General features: G+C 39.8%; 1 protein-coding gene across 8 annotated transcripts in view; it reads right to left on the bottom strand.

Annotated features, from left to right (window-relative positions):
- tmem260 (transmembrane protein 260) overlaps positions 1 to 9,774 on the bottom strand; it is a 123,610-nt gene extending 113,836 nt beyond the window's left edge. For 6 of the 8 annotated variants that reach the window (XM_062968638.1, XM_008122165.3, XM_062968635.1 and 3 more), the window contains exon 1: positions 9,490 to 9,774. In XM_062968638.1, coding sequence (XP_062824708.1) covers positions 9,490 to 9,766 — 277 coding nt within the window. In that variant the 5' untranslated portion in view covers positions 9,767 to 9,774. Of the gene's footprint in view, positions 1 to 4,678; positions 5,302 to 9,489 lie in introns of those variants that run through there. The other 2 variants (XM_062968640.1, XM_062968639.1) reach the window with 2 other exon arrangements.
- Positions 9,775 to 16,258: the final 6,484 nt, after the last annotated feature.

Raw genomic sequence — 16,258 nt, 5'->3', positions numbered from 1 at the left:
ATGATGGGATCTGCAGTACTTTCAAACACTTAAACTCCCACAGACTACTGCAATGCCCACCAATGATAGAAATGGACCAAACATGGCACACAGAACCCCTTTGGCCCCCTTTACGTCCTGATGTATATTGGGGCAGGATGGACCAAGGATGATGGAATTTGCAGTACCTTCCCTCACTTCTTGAGACCACAGCAACTGCCACAAATCACAGAACTGAACCAAACCAGGCACACATATCCCAAATGACACACTTCACATGCTGCAGCAGTTTGACGGAGGGTGGACCAAGGATTATGGGATTTGCAGTACCTTCATCCAATCCACCTCCCACAAACCACTGTGATGCCCATGAATGACAAAACTGTATCAAACTTGACACGCAGGTGCAGGGTAGCCCACTTTACATCCTGGTGCAGTTTGGGGGAAGAGGGACCGTGGATGAGGGGACTTAAAATATCTTCAGTCACTTCCTGGGACTACTGTGACCCCCACCAATGACTGATCAAGACCAAACTTGGCACATAGAGCCACCATGGCCCACTCTACATCTTGGTGAGATATGAAAGAGCTTGGACCTTGGATGATGGGACTTGCAGTATATTCATTCACTTCCTGAGACCACTGTCACCCCCATCAATGTCTCATCAAGACCAAACTTCAAACAGAGAACACCCATGACTCACTCTACACCCAGGTGCAGTTTGGAGGATGATGGACCATGGACGATGGGACTTCCAATACCTTCACTCACTTCCTGAGAGCACCGCGACCCACACAAATGACTGATCAAGACCAAACATGCTACATGGAGCCCTCATGACCTATTCTACATACTGGCTCTGTTTGGAGGGGGATGGACACTGGACGATGGGACTTGCATATGGGAGTTGGAGCTCACTCGCACCCACTGAACCCACCTGACATTGGATATAGGCTACACTTGGAACACAGGCAAACAATGCCTTTCTCAAATGACCCGGGCATCGCCGGGTCTCCAAGTAGTAATAAATAAAATAAATAAATAAAACTTTATTTATATCCCACCACCATCTCCCTGCGGGGACTCGAGGCGGCTTACATGGGGCAGAGGCCCAAACAATATAGGACAAAATATAGGCAACATAATACAAATCACACTATAAATTTTTTTTCTTCGTGTCAGGAGCAACCTGAGTTGCTTCTGGGGTTAGAGAATTGGCCGTCTGCAAGGACGTTGCCCAGGGGACCCCCGGATGTTTTGATGTTTTACCATCCTTGTGGGAGGCTTCTCTCATGTCCCCGCATGGAGCTGGAGCTGATAAAGGGAGCTCATCAGCACTCTCCCCATGTGGGATTCGAACCTGGCAGCCTTCAGGTCAGCAACCCAACCTTCAAGTTACAAGGCTTTAATCCACTAGGCCACGGGGGCTCCTTCTAAAAAAATAAAACAGTAATACAATATATCAATTAAAAAATACAGGATAAAAAGTGGCATTTAAAACACATAAATGGTAAAATCGTGATAAATACAGGATAGATTATTAAAAACCCTCTGGGGCTGATTAATTAATGACTGTATCTCCAAAGGCCTGCCAAAACATCCAAGTCTAATGTTACAATTTAAAATAATTTGCAACAATAATAACACTAACATTATGAGAAAGATAAACAATGTGTTTTATACTTCGGTGAATCACTAAACAAGAGCAACAATACCAAAAACGAGCTGTCTGTCATTTGATATTATTTGACCTTTTAATTGACAAAAGTGTTTTTTGGATGAGGTGTATTTCCAACCTTATTGGTGACCAACCCACATTTCCTGGAAGGTGATGTTTCATGCACACAAAGCGACAAAAAGGATCATAAAAGAAACCATCTCATCTTTTTCCCTCCTGATCATTTTTCCCCAAAGAATCCAAGCTTTATAGTGAAATCAATGTCTGAAACGTTATCTATACCTTGCATCAGAACACACTTTGTTGGACTGGTTTTTAAAAGCTTTTGTAACTTGGAAAAAAATACTCAACCTTAGAATGTGTTGCAGATAAATAACTCAGTCTCATTTCTGCACATCCAGTTTGCGCATGTCAATGATGCACAACAAATTCCATTAAGAATCAAGGTTTCCACAAGTCAGAGATATGAGTTGAAAACTTTCCAGTGTGGTATTTTTAAATGGAAAAATTTCCAAACCCTCTATAATTTATGTTTATTTATTCATGTTGTATTGCAATTAACCATGTTTAATAGACTAAGACTAGAATATCAGCTTCCAGGTATTCTTCCCAGGACTCAAGCATTAAGAAACATTAAGGAACAGACTAACAGATATTTCTGCTTCACAAAATCTCTTGCACTTCAATCAGTCACAGGTAAAGACAAAATTGCACATTAACTGTGCCCACAGGCTCATATATATCTTTTCTTCTGTCTCGATATATAAAACTCAAAGTGTGTTTACATGTATGTATGTTGGTTTGTACCACAAAAGCTTATCCATGGCTTGATGGATCTGGACCAAACATGGCACACAGACCGTTCATGATCCAACTTAAATAAATAGAGGGGTTTGGACTTTAAAAACCTACTCCTTTCAGGCCAAGAGCAGCGGGAAGGAAAAGGTACAAAGCAGATTGGCTGTGGCTAGGTGAAGTGGACCTCTTCCAACTCTATGATTCTAAATATACTGTTGATAACAAGATATGTATGACCTTAAAAAGAATAGTGTTCTTACAAGGGTACTATTTTTTTCCTTAATTTTAAGCAAAAGTACAGATTGAGTATCCCTTATGTGGAATTTCAAAATCTGAAACACTGTAAAATCCAAAATTATTCACATGGGTGGCTGGGATAGTGACACCTTTACTTTCTGATGGTTCGATACACATCAACTTTGTTTCATGCACAAAATTATTTTTATTATTTTTATTCATTTATTTAAAATACTGTTTAAAATTACATTCATTCATATACATATATATATATATGTATATGTATATCAATGAAAGTAATTTTAAACAGTATTTTAAATAAATGAATAAATAACAATAACAATTATAATATATATTATAATATAATATATTATAAAGACTACGATATATATATATATATATATATATATATATATATATATATATATAATACAGTAGAGTCTCACTTATCCAAGCTAAACAGGCCGGCAGAAGCTTGGATCAGCGAATATCTTGGATAATAAGGAGGGATTAAGGAAAAGCCTATTAAACATGAAATTAGGTTATGATTTTACAAATTAAGCACCAAAACATCATGTTATACAACAAATTTGACAGAAAAAGTAGTTCAATTATGTTGTAATTACTGTATTTACTAATTTAGCACCAAAATATCATGATACATTGCAAACATTGACTACAAAAATGGCTTGGATAATCCAGAGGCTTGGATAAGCGAGGCTTGGATAAGTGAGACTCTACTGTGTGTGTGTGTGTATGTGTGTGTGTGTGTGTGTGTATATATATATATATATATATATATATATATATATATATATATATGGGTCAATTTCCAAGATATCCCATTATTCATATGCAAGCATCCCAAAATTCCAAACTATGATAAGGAACATTTCTGGTCTCAAGCATTTTTAATAAGCGATACTTATCCTATATATCAGGCATGGGCAAACTTTGGCCCTCCATGTGTTTTGGACTTCAACTCCCATAATTCCTAACAGCCGGTAGGCTGTTAGGAATTGTGGGAGTTGAAGTCCAAAACACATGGAGGGCCCAAGTTCGCCCATGCCTGCTATATGTGCTATTTTTCTTTACATAATCACAAATATTCCTACAAAATAAATTCCACAGAAAGCTGTAAATGTGTGTGGATATGATTATTCAAACCAAACTGATCAGATAATATTACAGTAGAGTCTTGCTTATTCCAAATAAACGGGAAGGCAGAACGTTGGGTAAGTGAAAATATTGGATAATAAGGCAGGAGTAAGGAAAATACTATTAAATGTCAAAATACGTTATGATTTTACAAATTAAGCATCAAAACATCATGTTTTACAACAAATAGACAAAAAAAGCAATTCAATAGATGGTACAGTAGAGTCTCACTTATCCAACATAAACGGGCCGGCAGAACGTTGGATAAGCGAATACGTTGGATAACAAGGAGAGATTAAGGAGAAGCCTATTAAACATCAAATTAGGTTATGTTTTTACAAATTAAGCACCAAAACATCATGTTATACAACAAATTTGACTGAAAAAGTAGTTCAATATGCAGTAATGCTACATAGTAATTACTGTATTTACGAATGTAGCACCAAAATTTCACGATGTATTGAAAACATTGACTACAAAAATGCATTGGATAATCCAGAATGTTGGATAAGCGAATGTTGGATAAGTGAGACTCTACTCTAACATTATGTAGTAATTTATTAATTTAGCACCAAAACATTGCAATGTATTGAAAACATTGACTACAAAAACATTGGCTACTAAAAAAATCTGACATAAGCCACTGCTGCAAAGAATGCCAAATTCAGTGGCAAATATCAAAGACTTGGAAAGACCACTGATGAAAGTTAACGTGAAAAAGTGCAAAAGAAGGACTACAGCTGACTATTCGGATGACAAAAACAGATGATTTGCTTAACTTTAAAGTGGGTGATGAAGACACTGAAATAAATAAAGATTTCCAATACCTAGGTTCAGAGTCATTAAGCGAAATGGAGACGGCAGTCAGGAAATCAGATGATGACTATTAATTGCAAAGGCAGCCTTGAAGGAATTAACTACAATTCTCAAGTGTAAAGACTTCTCATTAAATACCTAATGTGAGAATTCACTCAGGCCATTTTAATTTCTAGTTTTTATGTATGGGTGTGAATGCTGAAAGAAAGAAAATCAAATAATGTAGAACATGGTCTCACTGAACTAGTGCTGGCATATGGCCCTCCAGTTGGTTTTGGATTGCAACTTCCAGCATCCCCACCATTGCCTATGTTGCCTAAGGCTGCTGGGAATTGTAATCCAAGGCTATCGAAAGGGTAGCATGATTCAGATCACTGAAACAGTGGAAATCTGCCCTTGCGCTAAGTGCAGAAATGTACTGTATATACTCGAGTATAAGCCTAGTTTTTCGGCCCTTTTTTTAAGACTGAAAAAGCCCCCCCCCCCCTCAGCTTATACTCGGGTGAGGGTCCTGGTTGGCTTGTATTTGGGTCAGTTTATACTCGAGAATATATTATTGGTATTATTATATTTATTATGTTTTCTCTATTTTTGTATATTATTAATGCTACTATTACATTTATTTTACTCTATTTTTATTATTATTATTAATAATAATACATGTACATTTATTATTTCACTCTGATCTTCTTCTTATTATTATTCTTATTATTGTTGTTGTTGTTGTTGTATTTATTATTTTACTCTATTTATTATTACATGTATTATTTTCCTGTATTTATTATTATTATTATTACATGTATTATTTTACTCTATTATTAATAAAAGGATACATAAGGATAATCCAGAACTTTGGATAAGTGAGACTCTACTGTATCATTAAAAGGATACACAAGCACATTTACATTGAAGAAGATGAGAATAAGGATTTGATCAGAGTTTAACAGTCTTATCTTAAATTTGAGCTTCATGTAAATATTCAAAAACATTTACCCTACTGATGCCTCAAAGTAACTGTATTGGTATCTATTTTTATTTCTGAAATTTACCACCCTCGGCTTATACTGGAGTCAATGTTTTCCCAGTTTTTTTGTGGTAAAATTAGGTGCCTCGGCTTATATTCGAGTCGGCTTATACTCAAGTATATACGGTAATATATATAGTCTTTTCTTTTCACACTGTCTTTTCAATCTATTACACATAATGACTACATGGTGAGGTATCACAACAGTTACACTTTCTCCTCCTCTTCTTTATTGTTATTATTTTCATCCCCACAATAATTAAACTTATACATTTATTGAGCTGAAAATAATAACAATAATAAAGAGAAAGTGTAACTGTTGCGATGCTCCACCATATTGTCAAATATGCACTTTGTGTATATGTGTGTGTATATATATATATATATATATATATATATATAAAGAGCAAGTCCCTTCTATTCATGCTATCTTTACTATCCATTAAACAAACTTCCAACTTGCATTTTTTTTAATACTTGGCACAGATAAATGGAAGCATGGTAAAAGAAAATATATGCAAAATTAGGGTTTCCAGTTTCAAATTGAAGGTGGCTCCTGACACTTTTATTATTGTGTTGTCGAAAGCTTTCATGGCCAGAATCACCGAGTTGCTGTGAGTACTTCGGCCTGTCTAGCCATGTTCCTGGAGCATTATCTCCTGATGTTTCGCCTGCATCTATGGCAGGCATACTCAGAGGTTTGTTCACAGGTCTGTTGGAAATGAGACAAGTGGATTGTATATATATTTGTGGACTGTCCAGGGTGGGAGAAAGAACCCTTGTCTGTTTGAAGCAAGTGTGAATGTTACAACTGGCAAGTTTGAAGAGCATTGAGTAGCCATGAAGCTGCAAAGCCTGGCTGTTGTTACATAGGGAAATCCGCTGTTTGGGAGGTGTTAACTTGCCCTTGATTCCCTGCTGTCTGGAGTTCCCCTGTTTCTGAGTGGTGTTCTTTATATACTGCCTTGATTCTGGTGCTTTTTAATTATGGTAATTGATTTTGTTCATGAAAGACGCTGCAGACTAACTCAACTAGAGAAGTCAGTGATAGCAGGGCACATGATGAACCAACCTGGACACAGAATATTATTTGAAGACACAGAAATGCTGGACCACTCTGACAACCATCATGTCCGACTACACAGAGAAGCCATTGAAATCCAAAAGTATGTGAACAATTTCAACAGAAAGGAGGAAACCATGAAAATGAACACAATCTGGCTACCAGTATTAAAAAAAAACCCTCAATAATAACAAGGAACCCCACTCAGAAACAGGACAACTCCAGACAGCAAACAATCAAATGCCAGTTAATACCTCCCAAACAGAGGATGACCCCAGGCAACAAAGGCCAGGCTACCTCTATGCCAGTGGTTCTCAACCTGTGGGTCCCCAGATGTTTTGGCCTACAGCTCCCAGAAATCCTAACAGCTGGTAAATTGGCTGGGATTTCTGAGAGTTGTAGGCCAAAACATCTGGGACCCACAGGTTGAAAACCACAGCTCAATGCAAATACTCTCACTAATGGACTTTGAAGTTTCATGGACTACTCAATGTACAGTAGAGTCTCACTTATCAAAGACTCACTTATCCAAGGTTCTGGATTAGCCAATGCATATTTGTAGTCAATGTTTTCAATATATCGTGATATTTTGGTGATAATTTGTAAATACAGTAATTACAACATAACATTACTGCATATTGAACTACATTTTTTGTCCAGTTTGTTGTATAACATGATATTTTGGTGCCTAATTTGTAAAACCATAACCTAATTTGATGTTTAATGGGCTTTTCCTTAATCCCTCCTTATTATCCAACATATTCGCTTATCCAAGGTTCTGCCAGCCCATTTAGCTTGGATAAGTGAGACTCTACTGTATCTTGTTTTCAAACTGTGCTGCACTTCAATATCACCCCCATTTTATAGGTTTTAGTGTTTTAACGTGATCGGTTCCTTGCAACCCACCCCCACCCGTCTCCTATTTTACTCATGGACTTTACTCAGAGTTTTGCACTAATCACCCTCTGTACACAGCAATTGATGCCTTGGTTTTAATCATTGTTATGTTATGTTGTTTTATAACTATGTTATTATATTGTGTTTTAAATGTATGGACAGTTTTTCTTATGTAAGCCGCCCCGAGTCCCTTCGGGGAAATGGAGGCGGGGTACAAGAATAAAATTGTTGTTGTTGTTGTTGCTGTTATTCAAGCTTGCTAATTGCAACATACACATTTCCTTAAATCAGTGGTTTCTAACCTTTTTTTTTGACCAGGGACTACTTCCAACCTTAGTACCAAAAGGGTTACTAATCAGTTCTTGGTCAACTTTAGATTCGGTTTGATTATTTGGCGTCCTGATTTAGAACATTACATTGGATAGACCACATCAACTAATTTCTGATACAAAACATATGCCATCCAGTAGTGGCCATCTGCTCACCCACATATTTGATGTGATCTATCCAATGCAATTTTCTTAATCAGCACCCCAAATAACCCCAGGGACGGGCCTAAACATGAACACAACAAGAAGAAAAAAATAGGTTGGGCTGTTATTATCCATAGTAGTAACAGTGGTTCTTGCGGACTACTGGTGGTCCACGGACCACAGGTTGGGAACCACTGCCTTAAACAGACAAAGGTTCTTTCTCCCACCTTGAACATTATTCCACAGATATATATATAGAGAGAGACATATATATACAGTAGAGTCTCACTTATCCAACGTTCTGGATTATCCAACGCAATTTGTAGTCAATGTTTTCAATACAATGTGATATTTTGGTGCTAAATTCGTAAATACAGTAATTACTACATAGCATTACTGCGTATTGAACTACTTTTTCTGTCAAACTTATTGTCTAACATGATGTTTTGGTGCTTAATTTGTAACATCATAACCTAATTTGATGTTTAATAGGCTTTTCCTTAATCCCTCCTTATTATCCAACATATTAGCTTATCCAACGTTCTGCCAGCCCGTTTAGCTTGGATAAGTGAGACTCTACTGTATATATATACACATACATATATATCCACTCCACTTGTCTCACCTCCAACAAACTTCTGAAGGTGCCATTAGATTTGGGTGGTTTTAGGTGGTTTGTTTTTTGTTTTCTATTGTAGGCTATTGTTGTAAACCACCCTGAGTCCCCACAGGGAGATAAGGCAGGACATAAATAACAACAACAACAACAATTATTATTAGTATTATTATTATTATTATATAGCCCAGGCATGGGCCAACTTGGGCCCTCCAGGTGTTTTGAACTACAAGGCTGTTAGGAATTGTGGGAATTGTAGTCCAAAACACCTGGAGGGCCCAGGTTTGCCCAGAACTGATCTACACTGTAGAGTTAATGCAGTTTAATACTGCTGTAGATGTCATGGTTCAATGCTAGGTTAGGAATGGTGGGAGTTGAAGTCTAAAACACCTGGAGGGCCCAAGTTTAGTCCATGCCTGATATAGTTGCAGATGCAGGCGAAGCGTCAGAAGAGAATGCTACTGGAACATGGCCATGCAGCTTGAAAAACAGCAACCCAATATATAATTAAATGCACAAGAGCCAATTTTAAACCAGTGGCAACAACAGCCTATCCAGATTGCAACCTTGCAACATTTAAAAGCACAGGAGCTTTCTCCAGTTTTGGATCTGGCACTAATTAAAGGCACAGGAGCACTCTTCCGTATGGAATGTGGCAACCCTCATTGAAACATATGCATTTGGGGCCAAGTGATGCATGCACGTGTCTTTAGGGGTTGGAAAGAGAGGGCCCAGGCCTGCTACGTTACCGGAGTCCCCCCCGGGCACGGAGGGGGGCAGCGTCCCCACGTACACGGCCGCCACCGCCGCGCCCACCGCGCCTGCCCCGCACAGCAGCCCCATTGAAGTCCAGCAGCCATACCACGCATGCGCAGAGCGCTCCCGCTTCCTCCGGCTTGGAAAGCAGAAGCCGGCGCCTTCCATTCTGAGCAAGGTGGAATCGTGTGAAGATGCCTTCCTCCCCCTTTCCGATGCCCGCGATGGTACAGTCCGCGCCTGGAACAGCGACGACGCGCTCCCCCTCATGGCCAGTAGTGGCACTGCAGCAAGAAAAAACACCAAAGCAGGAAAAAAAATAACTTTTAAGAAAATGATTTTTTTTACAATCACAATATATCTTTTCTTAATTTGCTTTCAACCTGATAATGGTCACGCTCCTGTCCTGTGATTTGGTCTCTGTCTTTTATAGAAATGCTTTGATCTGTATCTTTTATGAAACTTTATCATAATTTTATATATCATATACAGTAGAGTCTCACTTATCCAACATAAACGGGCCGGCAGAACGTTGGATAAGCGAATATGTTGGATAATAAGGAGAGATTAAGAAAAAGCCTATTAAACATCAAAATAGGTTATGATTTTACAAATTAAGCACCAAAACATCATGTTATACAACAAATTTGACTGAAAAAGCACCAAAATATCACAATGCATTGAAAACATTGACTACAAAAATGCGTTGGATAATCCAGAACGTTGGATAAGCGAGTGTTGGATAAGTGAGACTCTACTGTATTTACAATAGTCCCTCTGATTGCTTACAGAAATCAGCAGTTATAAGCAGTCCTTTCTTAGTCCATTAATGTGCTTCAGTGGAGATAAGTAGTGAACAAGGCCTCAGAAATAGTCAGGCCTCTCTGAGTACAGAACCATCTTCTTTCCAGCCAGTTCTCCGTAGACTCACTCACTCAAACACACATACAGAAACCTGTTCAAACTGGTTCTCCAGCAGCAGGATAGCAACAGTTGCAAATCAGTTCCCCAAATCCTTGCAAACTCAGCCAGCTGGCTTCATGCATTTGATTTTCCAGTTAACACACATATAGTATCTTTGCAAACCCTGACACGGTGTGCCAATTGTGGTCCAGGTCCGTTGTCACTGGGGGTCACAGTGCTCTGACTTGATGCAGGGTGAACTACAATTTCCATCATGTGGAGTCAGTCCTCCAAACTTCTCCCATATGTTCAGTTCTACTCTATTTGCTATGCAGACTGAGTTGAAGAGAGTAGGAAACAGTTAAGGGAGAGGCAGTGGGCGGGTCATGTAAATTCCACACCAATGGGGAGGGTAAGGAACACTGGGATGACTGCCTGTGGTGGAGGAAACACATAAAATCTAGGATAAAATTATCTCCAAATGAAAGGATTCCTTGGGTGGTGGGCTGTGTTGTGGTTCAGTCTGAAGATGAAGGTGGATTTGGGTTTTCACTGTCTGAAACTGACAATGTTAGACAGTCTGAGCAGTCAGAGACTCTGAGAAGCCGGCAAGCAGCCAAGATGAGCAGACCAGGTTGAGATAGTAGAGGCTTCAGATCAGCATGACCTTTCACAGCTGTCAGAACAGGAGGAGGGCAGGGGAAGTCAACAACAGTCAGGTGGTTCAGAGAGTGATAAAGAGGAAGTCCAATTAGACAGAGAAGCAAGGCTGTTTCTGAGAACCAAATTCCCTAAATGTTCTCTAAGGATTGCTGCCAAAAGGCTGGGAACCCAAGGTCAAAGGAATGCCTTCATGTCTTGTAAGAATGGGTAAATAAGGAGAAATGTGGGGACACATTTCAGATCAAGCAACTTTGCTTTCATGGCAAGATCTCCTGCTTTGTTCCTGTTTTCAAGCCTCAAGTCCTAGTTCAGGTTTTGCCTATGTGTTTTGGGAAAGTATTCTTGCCTTCATGTTCCTGTTTGTATCATGTACTTTGGATTCTGCTTTGAAGATCATGTTCCTGTTTTAAACCTTGTCATCTAAGAATTTACTTGCTGTTTTCTGGGACATTGGATTCCTTCGATCCCTTCGATCGTCAGGGGAGGCTCTCCTGTCACCACTGCCTATATCTCAGGCCCGCCTTGTGGGAACAAGGGAGAGGGCCTTCTCTGCTGTGGCCCCCCGATTGTGGAACTCACTGCCCAGTGAGATTAGGCAAGCCCCCACATTAGTAGCCTTCAAGAAAGACCTGAAAACATGGCTCTTCCGTTGTGCTTTTGGAGAGTAACTACTATATACTTCTTCTCTGTTGCTCCCCTCCAATATCTATCTTCTAGACTACACCACTATCTTATGACCCTGTTCTTTGTGGCTTTTATTCTCATTTCTTTCTCGCCCCGTGTTTTAACTTAGTGTTCATGTGGCCCGCCCTTGTTTTATTGTTCCCTTGATTCTGCGTTGTAATGTGTATTGTTATTTATTGTATTGTTCAATGTATTATGATGTGTTGTTCTTTTATATTCTGTTATACTGTATTGTTCTGGGCATGGCCCCATGTAAGCCGCCCCGAGTCCCCGTCGGGGAGATGGTGGCGGGGTATAAATAAAGTTTTATTATATATTATTATTAGTTGGATTATTGCATTCCCTTATTGTCTTTTTGTCTTTCTTTTTGCTACCTTTTTATCAATAAACTGTTTAAACCAAGTCTGTCGGTTTGGGCTACATGTTCATGGTGCTCGCTATAACCTGAAATGTCATTGGATGGAGTATTTTTGGTGGCTCCTCAGCACTGTGGGTTATAGCTGTTTGCTGAGGCAAGTACTAGCATACATTTCTCCCTGTTGAAAATAATTGTGTTGGTTTTAGCCAATCAGCTCTCTAATCTGTTGAACAGGGGTCCCCAAACTAAGGCCCGGGGGCCGGATGCGGCCCACCGAAGCCATTTATCCGGCCGCCACGGCACAAGGGCTGAAGGGGGTTGGGCTAAATGACCCAAGGTTCTCTTCTTCTCTTACAACCATTATTATTATTATTATCATCATCATCATGGCGCAGCTGGTGGGAACGAGGGACAGGGCCTTCTCGGTGGTGGCTCCCCGGCTGTGGAACACCCTCCCCACAAATATCCGACAAGCCCCAACTCTTCTGGGTTTCAGAAAGGCTGTGAAAACATGGCTGTGTGCACAAGCTTTTAATGAGTAATATGATAACGTCGACATGGTCCGATTGAAGGCTGAAGCATGAGGTTTTTAGACAAATGGAGCTAATTTACATATGTTTTAATTTTTATAATGTATTTTAATGATGTATTTTTATAGTTTTAATTGATTGTGTGTACTGTTTTTGTTTTATTGTTGTGTTCTTGGCATTGAATGTTGCCAACTGTGTAAGCCGCCCTGAGTCCCCCCGGGTGAGAAGGGCGGGGTATAAATTCTGGAAATAAATAAATAATAAATAATCATCATCATCATCATCATCATAAAAGCTGGGTGGCCATCTATCAGGGGTGCTTTGCTTGTGCTTTTGGTCCACAGAGGCAGAAGGGGGTTGGACAAAATGGCCCAAGGGGTCTCTTCCAAGCCTCTTTATTATTATTGTTAGTATTATTATTATTATTATTATTATTATTATTATTATTATTATTATTATTTAACATTGAGGCTGCGTGGCCATCTGTCAGGGGTGCTTTGCTTGTGCTTTTGGTGCACAAAGGCAGAAGGGGATTGGATTCAATGGCCCAAAGGGTCTCTTCCAACCCTCTTTTTATTATTATTGCTGTTATTATTATTATTATTATTATTATTATTATTATTATTATTATTATTATTAATTGCTCGGTGGCCAACTATAGTCCGGTTCTCCAATGGTCCGAAGGATTGTGAACTGGCCCCCTGCTTAAAAAGTTTGGGGTCCCCTGCTGTTGAGGTCATTTTGGATCCTGATCCTGTCCTCTGGATGCTATCTCTCCCAGTTGGGTGTCATCTGCAAATTTGATCAGCTTGACTTCTTTTCCATCGTCCTTTTCACTCAAACCTTCTATGCATAGCAAGGGTTGGTCTAGATGTCCTCTGGAGAGCCCACCCAGTATTATGATTCTTTATACACCAAACCAGAAAGGCTATCCAGAAAAACACAAATGGAGAAAACAGACCAAAGATAGCCAAGTCCACTGTAAAGGATATTCAAAACAGCAGTTCGGCGTGTGGCAGTAGTTAAGAAAGCAAACAGAGCGCGGGGAAGTTATTGATAGAGGAATAAAACACACATCCCCAGAAATCATTATGGGATTGTAACAAAAGACTCGTGAAGCCATACCTGGAGTACTGGAGAAGATTAAAGGAAGGGTTTGAATAGAAAAGTGAGGGAGGGAGACACAGAGAGAGGGAGGATAGCTGAGCGTAACCGGGATGATAAAACAGTCATGTGGATTATATCTAAGCAGAAAGACATTGGGGAAATTAGGTTTGCATTCATTTAATATATTTTTCTCAATTTTTTTTAGGGAGTGGAAGGAAGAAAAGAAAGCGGGGAAGAGAGGAGATTAAGGGACAGCATGGTTGAAATGTTGCATATCAAATTCGGAGCAGGTGGGTGATCGGATGCAGCAATCTTAGTCCATAGATTGGTGTGGTCCGTGTCGGTAGGGCAGCAAATCCATTCCGGGTTTTTGTCTGGACTTTGAGAGCTATCCTGGGTACTGATGCTATTGGAGCTATGCAATCATCTCTCTGCATTCACAGTTTGGACTTTTGTGAGTTTAGATCAGGCATGAGCAAACTTCGGCCCTCCAAGTGTTTTGGACTTCAACTCCCACAATTCCTAAGAGCAGGTAGCTTCAAGTAGTCCAACGGGTGACAGCCAGGTTGCTCACCGGAGCAGCGTAAAGGGAGTGCACAACTCCCCATTATGTCAGCTCCACTGGCTGCCAATCTGCTACCGAGCACAATTCAAAGTGCTAGCTTTAGCCTATAAAGCCCTAAATGATTCTGGCCCAGCTTACCTGTCCGAACGTATCTTCCCCTATGATCCACCTTGGAGCTTAAGATCTTCCGGGGAGGCCCTGCTCTCGATCCCACATCTTTCACAGGCGCAACTGGTGGGGACGAGAGCCAGGGCCTTCTCAGTGGTGGCCCATCGGCTATGGAACTCCCTCCCCAGTGAAATTAGATCAGCTCCTGCTCTCCTTACCTTCAGGAAGAAAGTTAAAACGTGGTTATGGGACCAAGCCTTTGGACAATTACCTTTTGGTGCAATAAGTAAATATGGAATAGTGCAATGATGACTGAAACAGCCTTGGATTATGAATTTGGACTGTGTGGTTTTAATAATTGTTTTAACATTGATATGTTTTAAAATCTTATTTTAATGCATATGTTTATTTTATGATATGTATGTTTATGGCCCCTGGTGGCACAGTGTGTTAAAGCGCTGAGCTGCTGAACTTGCAGACCAAAAGGTCCCAGGTTCAAATCCTGGGAGCGGAATGAGCGCCCACTGTTAGCCCCAGCTTCTGCCAACCTAGCAGTTCAAAAACATGCAAACGTGAGTAGATCAATAGGTACTGCCCCGGCGGGAAGGTAACGGCGTTCCATGCAGTCATGCCTATGGCCACATGACCTTGGAGGTGTTTACAGACAACGCTGGCTCTTCAGCTTAGAAATGGAGATGAGCACCAACCCCCAGAGTCAGTCACGACTGGACTTAACGTCAGGGGAAACCTTTACCTTTACCTTATGCTTATGGCATCAAATTGCTGCCTATCTATGAGGCCACTCTGAGTCCCTTTCGGGGTGAGAAGGGCGGGATACAAATGTAGTAAATAAATAAATATTATACGGAGCCTCCTTCTCTGTAAGTACTTAATCAGAGGCTGAATGGCCATCCGTCAGGAGTGCTTTAATCATGTGTTCCTGCATGTCGACTAGATGGCCTTTGGGGGTCTCTTCCAACTCTCTAATTCTATATATTAGTATATCAAATATTTCACATAGTATAAAGTTCAATAGGAATATGAATTCTATATATTAGTATATTTCACAAGTATGAAGTTCAATAGGAATTAATGTATGCATCGCCTCCTAGTAGTGACTGATGCCTGAGGCCCCTTCTACACTGCCATATAAAACCCAGATTATCTGCTTTGAACTGGGTTATATCGCAGTGTAGACTCATATAATCCAGTTCAAAGTAGATAATATGGATTATCTGACTTGATAATCTGGATTATGTGTCAGTGTTAGAGGGGCCCGAGTAAATTCTCCTTGGATATTTTTGTGTGATACAGATGTGAAAGGTTGTGTCAATAAAGTCGTTGTATAGCTCCATTGTGCTCACTGCTCACACAATGGTCATTGCAATGGTGCATTTCACATTGGCTTTCTCATCCAGTTGTGCAAGACTACAATTCACTAATATTGCATTGCCACCTAACTCTTGAGCCCCTTCTACACTGCCATTCATCCAAAGCTATGGACAATGCAGTTGCTGTCGCCCGCTTCTGGTCTAAACCTATTTAGTTGTTTTGTGATTTCCTCTATTTTTTTCATCATTTTTAAAATGTATTTGTTATGCAATGCTTTTGACACAAAATAAATAAATACACTGCCATATAATCCAGATAGGGAGATAATCCACATTATCTGCTTTGACCTGCATTATATGAGCCTACAAATTGTGACATAATCCAGTTCAAAGCAAATAATCTGGATTTTATCTGGCAATGTGGAAGGGGCCTTGATAAAGGATCATAGCCAATGTTTCGTATAAGGTCCTGCAACTGACATTAATATTGAAAAAAATATTAATTATGATTAG

The sequence above is a fragment of the Anolis carolinensis genome, chromosome 1 (assembly GCF_035594765.1).
Source record: "Anolis carolinensis isolate JA03-04 chromosome 1, rAnoCar3.1.pri, whole genome shotgun sequence".
In the NCBI taxonomy this organism is placed as follows: domain Eukaryota; kingdom Metazoa; phylum Chordata; class Lepidosauria; order Squamata; family Dactyloidae; genus Anolis; species Anolis carolinensis.
This window is presented reverse-complemented; position numbering and strand designations above follow the sequence as displayed.